Raw genomic sequence first — 16,782 nt, 5'->3', positions numbered from 1 at the left:
AATACAAAATAAATAAATGAAAAAAGCTGTCTTTCCTAGAGAGCAGGCAATCCTAAGGGACTCTGAATGTTCTCCAAGCTTCAATCTATACATGTTCAAAAGGAAAACAACCAAAAGAACTTTCCATTTCACATAACTCAAGTTATCAGGACATTTAAGAAAAAAAAGTTAAAAGGCTTATGGGAATACATAATGCAAACAAAGCACTGAAATTAGACTTAAAAAAACTTTAAATACAATTATTAATATACTATATTTAACTAAAGTCAAAATGATTTAGGACATCCTACAGGCAGAGTTGAGAGGTTTGCATGTGTTTAGCAAAATGCTCACACAAAAAGAAATCGTTCAACCTCAGCGTGGATATGCTTGCATCAAAAATAATACAAAAACGCTATCAAATGTCCTATACCGCTAGAAATGTTTGCAGTCTTTTTCTAATGTATAATAAAGGTAGACACCAATGATCTGTGTACCCAATGCTGTGGAATTTTAGCGGGGGAGAGAATTGGAAATATATCAAAGTGACCACTGCATTTTGCTTGAGAAAGACTTACTCATATTTGGTATCGTAAATGGCATATTTCTTAGAAAACCAATGATTTTAAAGAAGAGTAAATATATTTTCCTTTTGTAGACCAGGGCTAACCGCAGTATGGCACAATTCTGGAGAATCAGACCTCACCCAGTTACAAAAATAGCCAAAAGGATTCTTGCTGCTGGCAGAAAAGTGACAAACATCTTTATAGATGCTAGAAAAGAAGTGAGTTAAAATTTTTTATTAGGCATAAAAAAAAAATCAGCTCTTTCAGATAAGGCAGGGAATAATTAAGTAGCATTTTTCTAAAAGGTGACATAATTGAAATCATTCTGCAGAAAGAGGTAAAAAGAAAAGGGAAAAATTTGAAGTTGAAAGCTAAAAATGTGACCCTGCCTAAAATACTCTAAAATACATTTCAGGCCTCAGTTTTCTAACCTGTACAACAGGGACCATGAGGCACAGCTATCCTCAACTTACAAGATGTTATGAAAATTCAATAAGGATTATAAAAGGATTCAGTAATTACTCTTGTTGTTTTACAAGGGATTCTGGTCTTACTCAAAAAGAGGCTAACTGTGAATATTATTAATGTACAGGGATTCTCACTTGGCAGTAAAAGCCCCAAATGAAGCAAATTATCTCTCTTAGCGGTTGACTTAAACACTAAGATGGCTCCCAAAGATCCCTCCATCTTGGTAATCACCTTCTTGAGGAAACCTTCCCAAAGAGTGAGCTGGACTAGTGTCTTGTCTAACAAACTTAGGCCAAGCAGTAACACCCAACTGGGTGACCGGTCACAGAAAGCGGTGTGGTTCCCTCTCCCTCTTTCTTAGCTCACCTGCTGTGAGGGAAGCCTGCCGTCCTACCGTGCGCAGACCCAGGAAGAAGTGCATGTGGAGAGGAACTGAGGCCTCCAGCTGACAACCACAGGGGTGAGCTGCGGGGAGACCTTCCAGGCCCAGCTGAGCCTTCAGACGACTACAGCCCCAGCTGGCAGCTTGCCTGCAATTTCCTGAAAGATGCTGAGCCAGAGAAACCCAGCTCAACTGCTGCCATATTCCTGACCCTCAGAAAACATGTGAGATAATACATGTTTGTTTTAAATCACTAATTCTGGGGGTCATTTGTTCGCAGCAACAGATCACTAAGTCAGAGCATCTGCCGGCATCTTGCTTTGCAATTAACATTTAAAATAAGCTACTTCCTGGATTATGAATTACCGTATCCAATAGTAAATGGTGGTGGTGTACTTGTCTGGGTTTTCTACAGTAACTTAAGACTCTATTTATTACAGGTTGAGCATTCTTAATCCAAAAACCGGCAATGTGAAAGGCTCCAAAATCTGCAATGTTTTGAGCACAGATGTGACATCACCAGTGGAAAATTCGAACCAGGGATGGTGGTACACACTTGTAATCCCAGCGCTCTGGCAGGATGAGGCAGGATGATTCCAAGTAAAGCCCAGCCTCAATGACTCAGCTATTTAGTGAGACCCCCATCGCTCAAAATTTAAAATTTTTTAAAAGGCTGGGAATGTAGCTCAGAGCAATGGCTCTGGGCTCAATTTTAGTACCGAAAGGGAGAGAAAAAAAAAAAAAAAAAGAACCTTCATACTGAAAATCCCCATGAAGAGATTTTATTAGAGCAAATTCTTTCAACTGCTGGTTCCCCCCAAAGGTTTGAAAAGAAAGAAGTAATAGTTAAAGAAGTGAAAAAGTAACTTATTAATAATCTTATTATGTTATAATAAGATTTTATTATTAACACTTACTATCTTTTGTCTTACTCATTTTGAGTTGATGCACCCAAAAATTATTTATTGAGCAGCAATTTCAGGGCATTCAAAATGTAGCTGTGAGCTAGAAGAGAAGGCACACACCTAAAATCCCAGCTGTTTGGGAGGCTGACACAGAAAGATCACAAGTTTGAAGCCAGTCTGGGCAATTTAACAAGATCTTGTCTCAAAAGACAAAATAAAAGGATGAAGATGTAAGTCAGTGGTAGAGTGCCTAGCATGTATGAACCCCTGGATTGGTTAATTCCCCAGTATAAGAAAGATGTAGACAAAGACGACGACGACAATGTAGAAGACAAGGAAGAGAAGGACAATGACAGTGCTGATGACGGTAAAGAACTCTGCAGCTGCAGCCCCAGAAATTAAAAAAAAAAAGAAAAAGACCCAGTTCTCGTGCAATTTCAAATTTGTCAAGTTCAAAAGACCAACCCCAAAACTGGAGCTGGCTGCTTTTGTGGGACGATCTGGATCCATCACAAATGAAATCCTGAACCCCCAGACTGGCATTTGCCGCCCTCCCATGCCTTACCAGAGATGATTCACCCGCTCAAGCTCCTGAAGGCACCGATTTACTTACCACTACAAAGTGATTACTAATACGCTCCCTCACGATGCAAGTGAGATACAGAACAAAAGGATACATTTTTAAAATGCTAATTCTAACTGCCCAAGTAGTTTTCATTTTGTTTTTTAAAAAGGTCTCTGAGGCAACTGGCAGTTTTTCTCTAGTTTGGCCTTAATGAGAATTCACTGCACCCAAGGCTAAGAAGTAGAATCCATATGGCCTTCAATTTCCTCAACTTAAATATGAGAAAGTGCAACGTAGCCAAAACATTTCCAAACATTTTTAAAACCACCATTTTTTTACCACTGAATTTTCCTACCGGTACACTGCGCTTTTAAGACCATTTGCCTTATACGAGATGTGTAACAGACAGAATAACTCCAATTCTTATTTTAAAAAGTGCTTGCCAGACATATAAGAATCATTTCTTAGAAAGTGGCTTAAAACATAATCTGTGTTGGCTTGGTCTTTAATTGGAAAGAGTGTAACTTAGATGGGTACGGAAACACGTTCTCCCCTTACATGAAAAGAGAGGCTGGTTTCTTTCTCATGACCACGTCTTATGGAATACTATATGAACTTCTATGACTTCATACATTCAGTAAGAGATACATTTAGATGGTTTACATACAAAAGAAGCCTATAAAACTATAAGGTAGCTGCACGTGGTGGCACACGCCTGTAATCCCAACATTCGGGAGGCTGAGGTAGGAGTTTGAGGCCAGCCTGGGCTACAAAGTGAGTGCAAGTCCAGCCTGAACTGCACAGCAAAGACCCTATGTCTCAAAAAAAAAAAAAAAGGTACTTTATATTACAGAAAGTAAAATAAAACTACTCCACAAAACTGAATGAAGGATAGCTGCTGTAACTGAGACCTTATTTAATTTTGGGCTTCCAAATAGCTATCATCACTGGGTAAAAAACACATTCGTCGAGCAGTTTTATCAAAGAAGGACCTTTCCCTCTCACTCACAAACTAACCTAAGTGTGAGAAACACTCATGACAGTGGACAGTATCAGTATCTTCAACATTCTACAGATGATTCAGATTTCCACGTGAAAACCCACCAGCCAGACTTCATCCACAGCGGTGCCCTTCTAGATCCTCACTGTGTCTGTAAAAATTTTTGAATTCGTACCACTGTTTTAAAATTTGGAAATTTAACATAAAAACTCTGACTTTTGGCTTCCCCTGAAAAATCAGATTTAGGAATACTGGCCCTACATTTCCAAATGACAGCAGGTGACCGTGGCTGACTAAGCACTGTCTTCCTCACACACCCAGAAGTCTCCTTGCCACCACTTCTCCCGGCCACTGACAGGTACTGGCCCGTAGGCATCTGAGTGTGGTCCCCTGTAAACACACGGTGAGCTCTCACAAAAATCCTACTGGACAAAAGCTGGGTGCAGGATATGAAAGCATCCATCTTGAAAGACCTGTGTCCAGGAAGCTAGAGAGATGGACTATGAATCCAGGGCTTGAGTAGGCACTCTGCCTGGGCATCACCCGTGGGTTCTTCACACACAAAGGCCAAACTCCATGGACTTTCTTTCAGGGATTCCCAAGAGCCTTTGGCTACAGAGTAAGAAGTAGCAGAAGGAGCTGGTTTTTGGTTTGGGTTTTTTTGCTGGTACTGGAGATTAAATTCCAGGGCCTTTGCACTGAGCTATGTCCCCAGCCCACTATAAAATTTTTTATTTTAAGACAGGGTCCCTTTAAGCTGCCCAGGCTGAGCACAAACTCGTGATCCTCCTGCCTCAGCCTCTCAATCAGAATTACAGGCATGTGCTACTGTGCATGGCTGAGTAATATCTTTTTTTTTTTTATTGTATGCTTTTTCTGAACAAAAATCACATAGGTCGGACTGAGACTGAAGAAGTGCATATTAGCGTATGATGGCTCATGTCCCATCAAACTGGTCAGGCATCCTTTCTAACTAGTTTGTCTTGAAGATCACCCTGTGCTCCTAGAACCCCAAAGGATACAACAGATAGAAGGAGAACTGCTCTGCTTCAAGAAGGGGTAATCTGGTTGGACTTCCTAATGCAGAAACACTTTTTCTATGACTCCTGGGTTCCAGGTCACTACATCCCCCACTCTTCAAAGTCGGCTGACTCCCATGGCTCTGCCAAGAGCAAGAGTGCCATCAGGGGCCAAGGAGCCACCTGGAACATTCTCGAAGGGCCAACATTTGGTTGATGAATACAGATAAATCCACAGATTTACTAGTCTGACATGCAGTTGGCAAAGCAAACATTTGCTTCCGAAGTGAAAGTGACAAGAGATGGGAGCTATGCCACAGGAAGCAGATGCAGAAGTAACCAAGGCAAACTCTCCTCAGGAAAGAGCTCAGGATCTGCTTGAGGGCCTAACTGAAGAACGGAGTAAAGATCCAGCACACTGCTCTTCTCAGCCAAACTCTAGACAGCACTTTTACACAAGACAGTGATAGAAGCAGCCATCATCACACTGCATAGTGGATAGGAAGCCAACGTGACTCCAGGATGTATGTCCACTCCTTCTTCCCGTAGTTTCGGTATCTCATCAGAATCCTACGGCTCTGAGCAACAAGCATTAAAAAATTTAGCACTGCCATGGGAATAGAAGATATGACTTTGGCCTGGAAGTTTATAAGGCCGGTTTTAACACCTTGACCACAATCATTACATATAAACTAAAGCCACAAATCAATTTTAGTATCTAAATTATTGTTTTGACAACACACATCACACCATTAATACCAAAATCAGTGAATGAAAAAGCCAACTTTTCCCTGACCAACTACTACAATGGAGAATTACATGAGAACTAATCACCACCTCTGTGCTGCCAGTCCTCTAGAACTCTGAAAACAAAATGTTTTTTAATTTACCCATTTCACACTTAGGTCTGTCTTATTTCAAATAATTGAGCAACTAGCACTTTTGCCATCTCAACTATCTTGTGAATAAAGAAAATGCGTAAAACGTTTAAGAAGCAGCTAAAAACTTAGATTATTAAGCAACTAGTATTTTGGTCTTCATTCCATAAAAGGGAGAATAGATACCACATTTTGAAATATCTGAGTTTAAAGTTTGGTTTCTAAAGATTCATGATTTCATCATCTTCAGCGGTGGCACAACACAGGGAGTCTGAAACGGCTCGGTTTACAAATTTAGTGTCTCTGACTTGAAGACATCACTATCAGTTTGAAGAAAAAGGAAAGAAGAAGCCGGCTGGATCCGGAAGGGAGGTCAGATGATTTATACATCCACACAACTTCCTTCTACTCTTCAATGGTTTAAAAAATGAGATGCTTTCCCTTTACAAAGGGTAAATACAACTGCACTTCAACGGAAAAAAAGGGCAAGCTTTCAGCACCCGAAAACGCCTTCCCAAACTGTCAACCATTTGCAAGTCCACAATGTGTGACCCCCACATCCATTGAAGCTCGTATGTCTGCTGCACATTCCAAGGAAGCGTGTGCCACAGAACCCATACATTCCAACACATTGAGCAAGCACACACATGCCTCCCTGGCTGCCCCAAACCTCAGCCAACGAGGGGGCATCCCAGCTGGATGCAGCCCACACCCCAGGCTCTGCACCTCAGCCCTTCCCAGCCAGGGATGTGCAAACGGGGAGGAGGCACACACGAGAGAAGGTGGTCTGTGCAGGGCCTTAAACAAAGAAGCACAAAACTCCTTGCAGGGCAGGCCAGCCACATACTCACAGAGGTTTTTAAATGTCAAAGAAAACAAGAGGCTGTCACACTGGGATGACTGTCCATGAGGACCAGCCTTTCCCACTTGCCCTGGAGTCACAGAGAATGCACAAGCTGCACGCCAGGGTCCCACTCTCAGCCACCTATGCTTCCAAGGCCACGTCTCTCCTCCCTCCCTCCCGCCTTCCCCTCTTAATAATTGAAGAGGTTAAACTGAACTTTTTCTGTGAATCTGCTCATCGTCGCCTACATCTAACTCTCAAACAGGCACAAAGCATTTTACTTCAAAACCTTATGCACACAGTGATGAAGAAAAACATCCACTTTTCAAAGTATGCACTGTCAAAATCACAAAGTCAGGAAGGACAAAAGTAAAACATCCCCCCCAAAAATAACGTAAGATAAAGTAAAACATCTCTATGTAGCACAACAGAACTACATGGCCTGTCCACACAGAAGCATTTTCAAAGTATTCTTTATTTCTTAAGTTCATAGGTTAACCTGTCCACAGAATCACTACTCAATTCTGGCCTCATTTTTGAAAGACAAAGTGTAAAGAGAATAACATGGTAAACAAAATGTATTTGCTAATATTTTAAGGTCCCTGGCTACAAAAATTTGTTATGTTTATCTTGTAATAAGTTATATAAAATTATACTGTCATCAGAAAGCACCACCTCTCTCTCTAGAAGGGAATCTCTGTTATTTCACAGGTAACGTAACTGTATCTTATGTCCTACGTTACTAAAGTCGTACATGCACAAGATGCTTAATTTTATGTTAAAAAGAACATACAAATCTTTTTTTTTTAACCCCCTGTGCTTTCACTGGTTTTTTCATATGGCAGAAAGGTTTAGAATTTTCTAATGTTAGTAAGATGACCATTTCATAAAATGTAATTTGAAGAATACCGTATTTCTGTCAAGCATGGTGGCACATGCCTATGATTAAAGCATTCTGGGAGGCTGAGGCAGGAGAACCACACATTCAAGCTCAGTCTGGGCAACTTAAAGACTTGTCAAGACCCTCTCTCAAAAAGCAAGCAAGCACACAAATAGGGTTGGGGATGTAGCTCAGTACAAAAACCCCTGGGTTCAAACACCAGCACTACAAAATTAACTAATTAAATTACAGATGTTAAACTGTGTGTAACAGTCTACTCAAAAGCTGAGCTGGTATGATATGCCTGCCATCTCAGCAATCAGAAGGCTGAGGCAAAAATATTACTGCAAGTTCAAGGCCAGCCTGCCCTACATAGGGAGACTGTCTCAACAAACAACAACGAAAGCCTAAGGATTTTTTTCCAAGGATTAAAAAAAATTTTTTTGTCCCCAAGATATGGAATATAGACCCTCCTCCCACATTTTCTGCACTCAACGTACAAGCACAACGATTTTTAAAAATGCTCTCTCCCTTCGTATTATTGCAAATGCCAGAACTACCTCAGGAAAGCTACTTCAAATTACAACTAACATTTTCAGTTGTTTCTCCAGTGTACTAAATTAAAAATACACTGAACTTCAGCCCCTTATCCTTCCCAGCCTATCTGCTGTGTACATATAAATTTTCTCGTACTGTGAGTTAGGAGTAACATACAAAGTTCCTCTATAAACTGTGTTCGTACTATCATTATTTCCTAGATTACTGTATTCAAGCTATGACCAGTGTGCTAAAGCAGTTTTGGTCAAGTGGAAGGAGTTGTTTTAGAGCCTGAAGCTTTATCAGCCTGTCTGTAAAAGGGGTTAAATATAGATCATTCCTGCTGTTCATAGGAAGCCTAGATGGCCCAGTCTACTGCAGCATCAGTAAGACTGGATTCATTACCATTCTACCTCTTCCCCATCTTCTGAATCAGAATCCCATAAAAAATGCCATACCCCACTCTGGACTCTACTAAACTAAAGACATGCATGGAACTGCAAACAGCCTCTTTCACCTTTTTTTCTTAACAAAATAGTCCTTCCCTCCCACCACCACCACTATGATGGTCCACAAAAGTTTCAAGAAATTTAAAAGAACAAGAGAATAAATGCAGGCAGATTTGCAATTAAGGGAAAATGAACTATACTTCACATGCTTAATTGCTTAGTATACTTTGATTAATGTACATAATGACTACATCACTAATAAAGCATTCTAAGGTCTCTTATGGACTCCAACCCTATTCACATTCACAGGAAAGGTGAAAGACCTTATTCTGTATGGAAAGGGAAGCAGAGACACCACTTCTAGAGTCAACTTGGGAGAAAAACCTGAGCGCTCCTACCAAGCACATGCTTAAACCAAAATGCAGTGCTGACCTCCCCCAGGCTGGCAGGGATCTGTGATGAACCCAGCCAGGTGATTCCCTGAACTACACTCTCTCTCACCACATGGCACACAGCTTTGATCAAGCCTATTCCCACTGCCTAATCTGTATGGCTCAGACATTAAGGAAAGTGCCTGTCTTGGCAATGTCCTATTCCATCACACAAAGAATACAACCACTACAAAGTGCCCCGGCTTCTCACAGTGGGCCATCAAGAAGACAGCAGTAGGTAATGCTGCTTTTAAAAGTACCCTAGTTTGTTCCTATTATTCCTTCCCAGAAAAAACTGTAACAAAGTACAGATCATTCAGATGGAGGTAAGACTAGGACTGTTGCAAGAAGTCAGTTTCCAGATCTGTTTTCATGTCTTCCCATCACTCTGGAACAGCACCCTTTGAACATCACAACACTTTCAGCTGACCGCTTTAATTTAAAAAGTAAATGTAAGTGAGATACACTAGAAGGAGAATGACAAGACCTGGCCTCTTGCTATACTGCTTACTTTACATAATTTGCCCTAGACAAATCAATTTCTCTGAGGATCAGTTTCTCCATGGGAGAAAAGGGATAATATCAATTTCCCCATCTTTTTCACAAAATTATTTGAAAACATGAAGTGATACATAAAACAGGCTGTGATAGCCTCCATCCTACATGAATGTAAGATGCAGGCACATAAAAATACCTCCCTACATTAACGCTGCTAGTACTGTTTACATGTCAACGCATGGAACCACCAAACAATCTTTTGGATCACATGTAAAACAAAAAAGTCCAGCTTCTCCCTAAAACAAATTCACACTTTAGGACATGCAGAATTTTCTGGTCACTAGGTATAACATTTCTTATAGGTAAATACTAAAAATGTCTAAAATCAGAACTCTTTAATTTTCACTGATTGGGCTTATTAAAATACCTACTTTAACAGAATGGGAAAATCCTAGTGAAATGTTCACATTTTAAAAAATAAAGCACAAAGCAAATAAATAATTAGAAAAATCCACAATGAACAGACAGATCTATCTCACTATTCAGTAAAAACCACCAGCTTGGGGAGGAGATGTAGAACTTTTAAATGATAGGCACAAGTTTGGCTATCAGATTTGATCAGCTCCCACTAACACAAAAGCGTCCATTTTTGCTGGTCTACTTATTTTACATCAATATGCCATCAAACTCTGAATTAAATTAAAGAAACAGTCATCATAGTCCCTTTTCTCCTTTTTAACAGCCAAAGCAACAGAACCTAGTTTTTCAGCAAAAGAAAATAATTTTACTTCACTATTTTATGGAGAGACAAGACTAAAGTCCATGATCAAAACAGGAAAAGTAAAACCTTAAAAATAATGCTCTGAGCACTCTGCAATTTTGCTGCCCAAAATAGAACCCATACAGTCCATGCCACCATATGAAAATTACAAGTTTGTAAGCATGAAGTCAAATTATAAAGTAAAACATCTAAAATGTTTTAATGGTAATAAATGGGAGGGGAAACTGTTATCTTTACTGGAAGGTACTTTACTGGAAGGTGTTTACTTGCTAGTATCTGTTCAATCACACTGTTTTAAATGACTACCCAAACGAATCTGAACTTGAAATTGAGAATAGGGAGGATAAATTCTGACTAATAAATTACTCTGGCCATGTTCTGTTAAACAGTCATCTCCCACCCCTCAAATTAAGAAATCAGTCATAGCTTTTGAGAGATTATGCTTTTGACTAAATATCTGAGAGCACAAATTTTTTTCAATTGGTTTAGCTGAGCCCCACCAGTGTCTCACACTAAAAAGAAAATCAAAGACACTTTTGCGGTGCATAAATATAATTTTTAAAACTATATTTTGCAATTTTAAATCCAACCTCTTAATAGCTTCCAAAGAAACCATTTCAATGCTATGCTGCTTTTAAAGAAATTGACTCAGTATTTGTTATGCACAATAACAGACTGCTTTCCAAAGTATAGAATTTCTAAATGAAAATGCACAAAGTTGAAATTTTCTAACACTTAAAAAATGGCTTAGGGATCATCAAAGCCTTCCCAGAATCACGTGTGAGAGGGGAAATGCGAGCTAAAGGGAAAGAAAGTAGATCCTGCATTGGGGGCAGCGCTCTCAGCAGGGTCACTGCAGAAGCCACCACAGGTGGCTATGAGAACTTCCATCAGGCGAACCACCTCCAAGTGTCTGGCATTACTGGAGGCGAATACCCTTGCATCTGATTGCCTTCCCAAGTTTCAATCACCTAGGGACTGAAACGCAGAGCAACTGTTGCTCAATAAAATCTCCTCCTCTTCCTTCTTGATACCATCTGCCTGAAACTACTGTCCCCCACAAAAGAGACACACACATTTGCACACACCCCACTGAATCAGAGAGATGACACACGTCGCTCAGTAATATCCTCTCACAACTCTGACCAATCGCTCATCCACTTTTGAGACTCATTACCAGATTTGGAAAAGTGATTCAGCTGTAGACAGCAAATATTTACAAAAGTATAAAAGTATCAAACATATATAAGTAGTTCCTGTAGCAATCTGCTTTTCACAGTTTTTCTGATTTTTAATAAATGCACCCAGGTTACTGCTCTACTTTTATGCACAATTCAACATCACTTACATTCTTTCCCAAGCCACTAAAAAGCTGGAGAAACCCCTACAAGTTTACTCACAATAACACTAAAATGCTAGTTTCTGATTATGTAATTAGTTCTAAATCTTCTAATTTCTTTAGATTTTTTCAAGTTAAACAGCATTTCTTTTAAAAATATATTGTACTTTAAACCATTACGTATAAAAAGCTTTGCACAAACATAACTAATTTTCCCTCATCTATTAAATGCTCATCTCAGTTTAACATAATAAAACACAAAACTCTTAGACCAGCTCTTTCTGGTCAGCTTATTAGCTATAATTACAAGGATATACTATTGAAAAGTACAATTTGGCAAATGTATTACATACCTTTTAGAATTAACGTTTAGGTATTTAGCTATTAAATACTTCCATAAATTGTTCTGCTGTAATTTAAAATTGGCACTTATTTAATGAATTAGAAAATCTATTTTGATTTGTAGATTTCACTGATTTTTAATGTTAAATATAAAAAAAACAAATGACTAGTCTATTAGAAATATAAACTAGAGTTTTAAACCTACATCATTATCTAACCTATGAAGTAATTTTTTTCTTTATTGCTTCTATAACTCCAATACTTCTGTCTTGGAGGGGGGGGTCACAAAAATGTATATTCACTAGAAGGGTATTAAAATTAACCTTATTAAATGAGAAAACTAAATGTCCAATTCCAAAATCAAATCAAAAGCAACTTTAAAGTCTGACATCATATATTTTACATTAATGTTATAATCACACATGAAATCTGTAAAAATTAAATCCAGGCATTAATTTCTAATTCAACAAATTCTTGAAATAAGAGACAACCATATGATTAAAAAGTCTTTTCTGTTTCTAGAAAATTAAAAATTGATACAGCAAAAGCCTTTGTTGCAGGGAGGGCTTGAGGTTGGGTGCTTTTTTTTTTTTTAATTCAACTATACACAATGTAGTACATACAAGCAAAATACAATTGAGATACTGTTTTCTTTAACATTCCTATAGGAGACCAAATTCATTTGCATTGGAGAGAACACAATTACTGATTTTTAACTCATGAAAGACAAATTCATAGCTTTTTTCCTACACTACCTCAGTATTCACACCATCTCAGTGGAAGCATGTCTAGCATCACTTGGTTACTTCCTAAAAGTGGGAAGAAATTGCATTTTTCAAAGTTTTGTTTCTCACAGACTCATTCAACTTTAGACACAAAGGCACATTCAAGTCAGTATGTCTTAGCTCAAAACCATTTATGTAACATGTTTGTGTACCTATACATGACTTTTTTTGAAAGTAAACTTAAATCAGTGCCAAAAATGAAATTTCTATCAAAGAAGTTTCTACAATTTTAAACAGCACTTTAAAGGTTATCAGTTTCCTCATTGCTCATAAATCTTTGATCCATACATACTACCAAGAAATATGAATAGAAAAAAAAATTCAAGGATTTTTATTCAACAGACTGAAAACAACTTAAGAGAATAAGTGTTTTGTTTGCGGTTTACATTAATTTGAACTTAATAACAAAACTCAGGAGGCAAAAAGAAAAAAGGTCCTACTTCCTAATAACTGAAAAAACAAGGGTATCTAGTCTGTCTACTGCATATAACATGATGCCCAAACAATATTTAACCCAAGACTCAATTGGTAAGCAAATGGCATACCAATAATTCCGTAAGTTAAGATAAAAATATCTCACTCCAAACTACCATTAGCTTGAAAAAAAAATCCATCTGGGATGTAGATATTAAAACTGCTTCTTGAGAAATCGAAGAAATAAGTACAATATAAAGAAAATTAGCACTCAATTGTTGAATCATTTTTTAAGCAAGCAAGCAATAAGGATAAACTGTTTTCTTCACATTTTCACTTCATCTAACACAAAACCACATACAGAAATGACCTAATGCTCACAAATTTACTTCTGACTTGTTAATTTTCATAGAAATGCAACAAAAGAACACCAAAATAGTCGCCATATAAAAGCTCTGGTTTCAAATGTCACAGTACCCTGGTTTCTTGAAAGCCACCAGCGTGGTAGTGCCCAGTACTACATGAGAACACACAGCTGCCTCATGCCAGGACTCTGAACTGAGCTCACAGTACCAGTCATAGCTATCTCTCCCTCAGCCTGCATACAAGTAGCTAATTTCTGCATTTTAATCTAATAAAGGAAAGGAAAAAAGATTAAAGCCATCCAACAGAAATAATACAACTCCTCTACAGCAGCAGCTTATGCATACATTTGGTATGTTAAACATCTTCAAGTGTAGTGAATCATACACAGCACATTTTAATCTACCTTCTGGGTATTTCATATCACCAATATCTTAAAAGAAACATGGACTAATAGGGCTGGGTAAGTCCCAGATTGCTCTTTATACTAAAAACCTAAGACATGCCTGTCATTCTAAACTTACATAAACAAAATTAATTAAATGGTACTCCAGCCAACAGCAAATATCTGCATTTTTGAAAGAAAAAAAGCTAAACCCTGATATTTTTGTTGACAAATTTTACTTGACGTTAATCACTTTAGATAACCAGTGCTCCATTTGTATTGCAAATTCAATGATGTGCACATTGCAACATGAAATGAGAAACCAACTACCCAAAGTTAAAATTCTAGTGATTTTTATTAACTATAACCCCAAAAAAGATGCACAAAAAGTAGAGGGCCAAGAGAACCAGACATCTAAGGGGCTGGGGATTTAGCTCAGCGGCAAAGCGCCTGCCTGGCATGCGCAAGGTTGTGAGTTCGGTTCCCGGTACCGGAGAAAAACCAAAACCAAAAAAAAAAAAAAAAGAACCAGACATCTACAGAGACATACTGCAGCAAATATTTTGAATGGTTCTTTCAAACAGTATTCAATACTGCCATCAAACTTTCAAGTGTTGTGAGTAATTTAAACCTAAGTAATATAACAAAAAGCTTCCACTTGGGCTTCTCAAGAAAAAAAGCAGTAAAGGAAAGTTTGTAAATCTAGAGTACTTTATTAAAACCAATCATCTACACATTACAGCTTTTCCAACATAAGAAAGGAGCTTAATATGAACATGAAACTGGAAACTGTAATTATTTGCTCTTTTTTTAAAAAAGACAGTAAGTAGTTTTTTAATATGTCACAATCATTTGCGAAAGATATTCTGTTGCTTAAATTAAAATGTATCTGGAAGTGCGCTCACAATCTTTACAAACTCCTTCAACAACACAACCAGGCACTTATAAAACTGAAGAAGTTTGTTTTAAAATCTATTCAATCCTGGCAAAAATCAAGTAAGTGACTACCCTATTGACTGACACAAACTGTAAAAGTGGTACATCAAACACTTCTCTTAGCCTTTCCAATTCAGCTACTTACTGACTAGTGGTGAAGAGAAAAGTTGAGTATGTGTAGTAAAGGGTCCAAATTTAAAGTCCACAATAAACTTTTAAACCAAGATGTTCTCCCTCATACTTTCCTCCGTAGATATTTCTCACGTTAGCAAATCACTGTGAAGTCCAACCCCTACAAAACTCGCCACTCCTTCATTAACAATACTGCATTTAATGTAACCATCGATTTTTGCCACTGCCATTTGTTTAGCCTCAAACGTTTCTAAAAAGCAACAATAACAACACAACGTGCTCAGAAGCAATGCTCAGTTGTCCCAGGGACTAGAAGTCTAGCTTTTTTCACTGCCATCTAAGCCAAACAAACCTACTTCTTCAGAATGCTGTGCAAAATGCTGACCCCTTCCTGAGTAATTTTATTATTCAACATTAATCTAAAAAAGAAAAGTAATTAATCGCGTAGTTTAGTTAAGCCAATTCAGCTGACACAGTAAATATTTACTCTTAACATCTCACAGGAAGTCTTGACAAGCATTTGTTGCATTGTGCTGGGGGTAGGGGTGGGCGTGGGAAGTGGGGGGTGGGAGACAACTTTTGATAAACAAGTTAAACGGTCCCAGAAAGCGAACTGAACCTACCTAGTGTCCGCCTTTCCGACCCCCAATTAGGCACCAGATATTTCCCAAGTACAGTAAACACCTTATATAATGAAACTAAAAAAGCTTAACTTTCTAAACTATGTATCTCCTCTATGAAAACAAACAAAAACCTTTTGTAAAACTGTAAGAAGACGTTTTTTAAAAAGTTGAGTGTGTTTTTTTACTTAATACTTAAACCCAATCCACCAAAAAAAAAAAAAAACTAAGCAAAGTACTGTATATTTACCTTAGCTTTTTAGAGACTGAATAATCAACTTCCATGATTTTCCCATGCAATTCCACTTTACCTTTAAAACAGAAATTTAAAACACTCAGAACCTTCCGGAGCTCAAACCCGCGGGGGTCTAGGAGGGGCGCGCACACAACTCCCAGCTCGGGCTCCGCCTTCGGGCGCCCTCAAGGGGTCTCCTCCCAAGCTCCAGCTGGGAGAACTTGGTGCCCAGTGTGAAGAAAGGTGGGCGCCCTGGGTGCCGGGAAGAGGTGGGAAGGGTGCGAGCCTGGGTCCGACCCCAGGTAGAGCTGTGGGTGGCATTACCGGAAAAACAAATTTAATAAAGAGCGGCGCCAATTTGAAAGGATGAGCTCATTTGAAACTCAAGCTGCAGGGCTGGCGCGGCCCCGTTCCTCTCCCGGCCCCCACCTTCCCATTCCGCTAATCCGGGGCTCGAAGGCTCCGCGCCTGTCCCCCCACCCGCGGCCCTTCTCTCCCGGTGGCCCCGGAAAGGCGCGCCGAAGCCCCCCGGGCTGCGCCGCTGCCGCGAAAGCCCCGTCCCTGCCCGCGCCTGGGTGTCACCTTGGCCTCGCCGCCACCCCGCCCCCACCCCACGCGCCCCGGAGAAAGGGGCTCCCGCGGGCCGGGGTTGGGGGGCGCGGGCCGGGCCTGGGGCGAGCGCGGCTCCGAGCAGAGCGTGTGAGCGGCGGCGGCGAGCGCGCGCGGAGTGTGTGCCGCGCTCCGACTCCGTCCCGGCTCAGCGCGCTCGCGGGCCCCCCGGTCGCCTCTTTCCCGGTCCTCAGCCCGGGCCCCCACCGAGTTGAGACAGGGCACCTCGTAAAAAGGTGCTTCTGGCCGAGCGGGAGGCGGGGGGACGGGCGGCGGAAAGCCCCCAGCCCCGAGTTCTTCTCAATAAAATCGGACAAAAAATTCAGGGAAAAATAGGAGCGCTGGAGAGAGCAGCGAGAGGGGACTGAGGCTCGGGAGCAGATCGCGGGAGATGTGCGGGCGCGCGAGGCTGGGCTTCGGGGAGCCCCGAGAGCGTGAGG

The 16,782-nt window shown here is 39.9% G+C and overlaps 1 protein-coding gene across 1 annotated transcript in view; it reads right to left on the bottom strand.

The window, feature by feature from the left end:
• Positions 1-15,809, bottom strand: part of Igf2bp2 (insulin-like growth factor 2 mRNA binding protein 2) — a gene marked incomplete at its 5' end in the record, with an annotated part of 138,326 nt that extends 122,517 nt beyond the window's left edge. The window contains 1 exon segment of the mRNA XM_013513485.1: positions 15,749-15,809. Within this exon segment, the coding sequence (XP_013368939.1) occupies positions 15,749-15,809 (61 nt within the window).
• Positions 15,810-16,782: the final 973 nt, after the last annotated feature.

This window comes from Chinchilla lanigera, unplaced genomic scaffold (assembly GCF_000276665.1).
Source record: "Chinchilla lanigera isolate Chin_1 unplaced genomic scaffold, ChiLan1.0 scaffold00019, whole genome shotgun sequence".
Lineage (NCBI taxonomy): Eukaryota > Metazoa > Chordata > Mammalia > Rodentia > Chinchillidae > Chinchilla > Chinchilla lanigera.
Note: the sequence above shows the minus strand (reverse complement) of the source record. Positions and strands in the feature narration are given on the sequence as shown.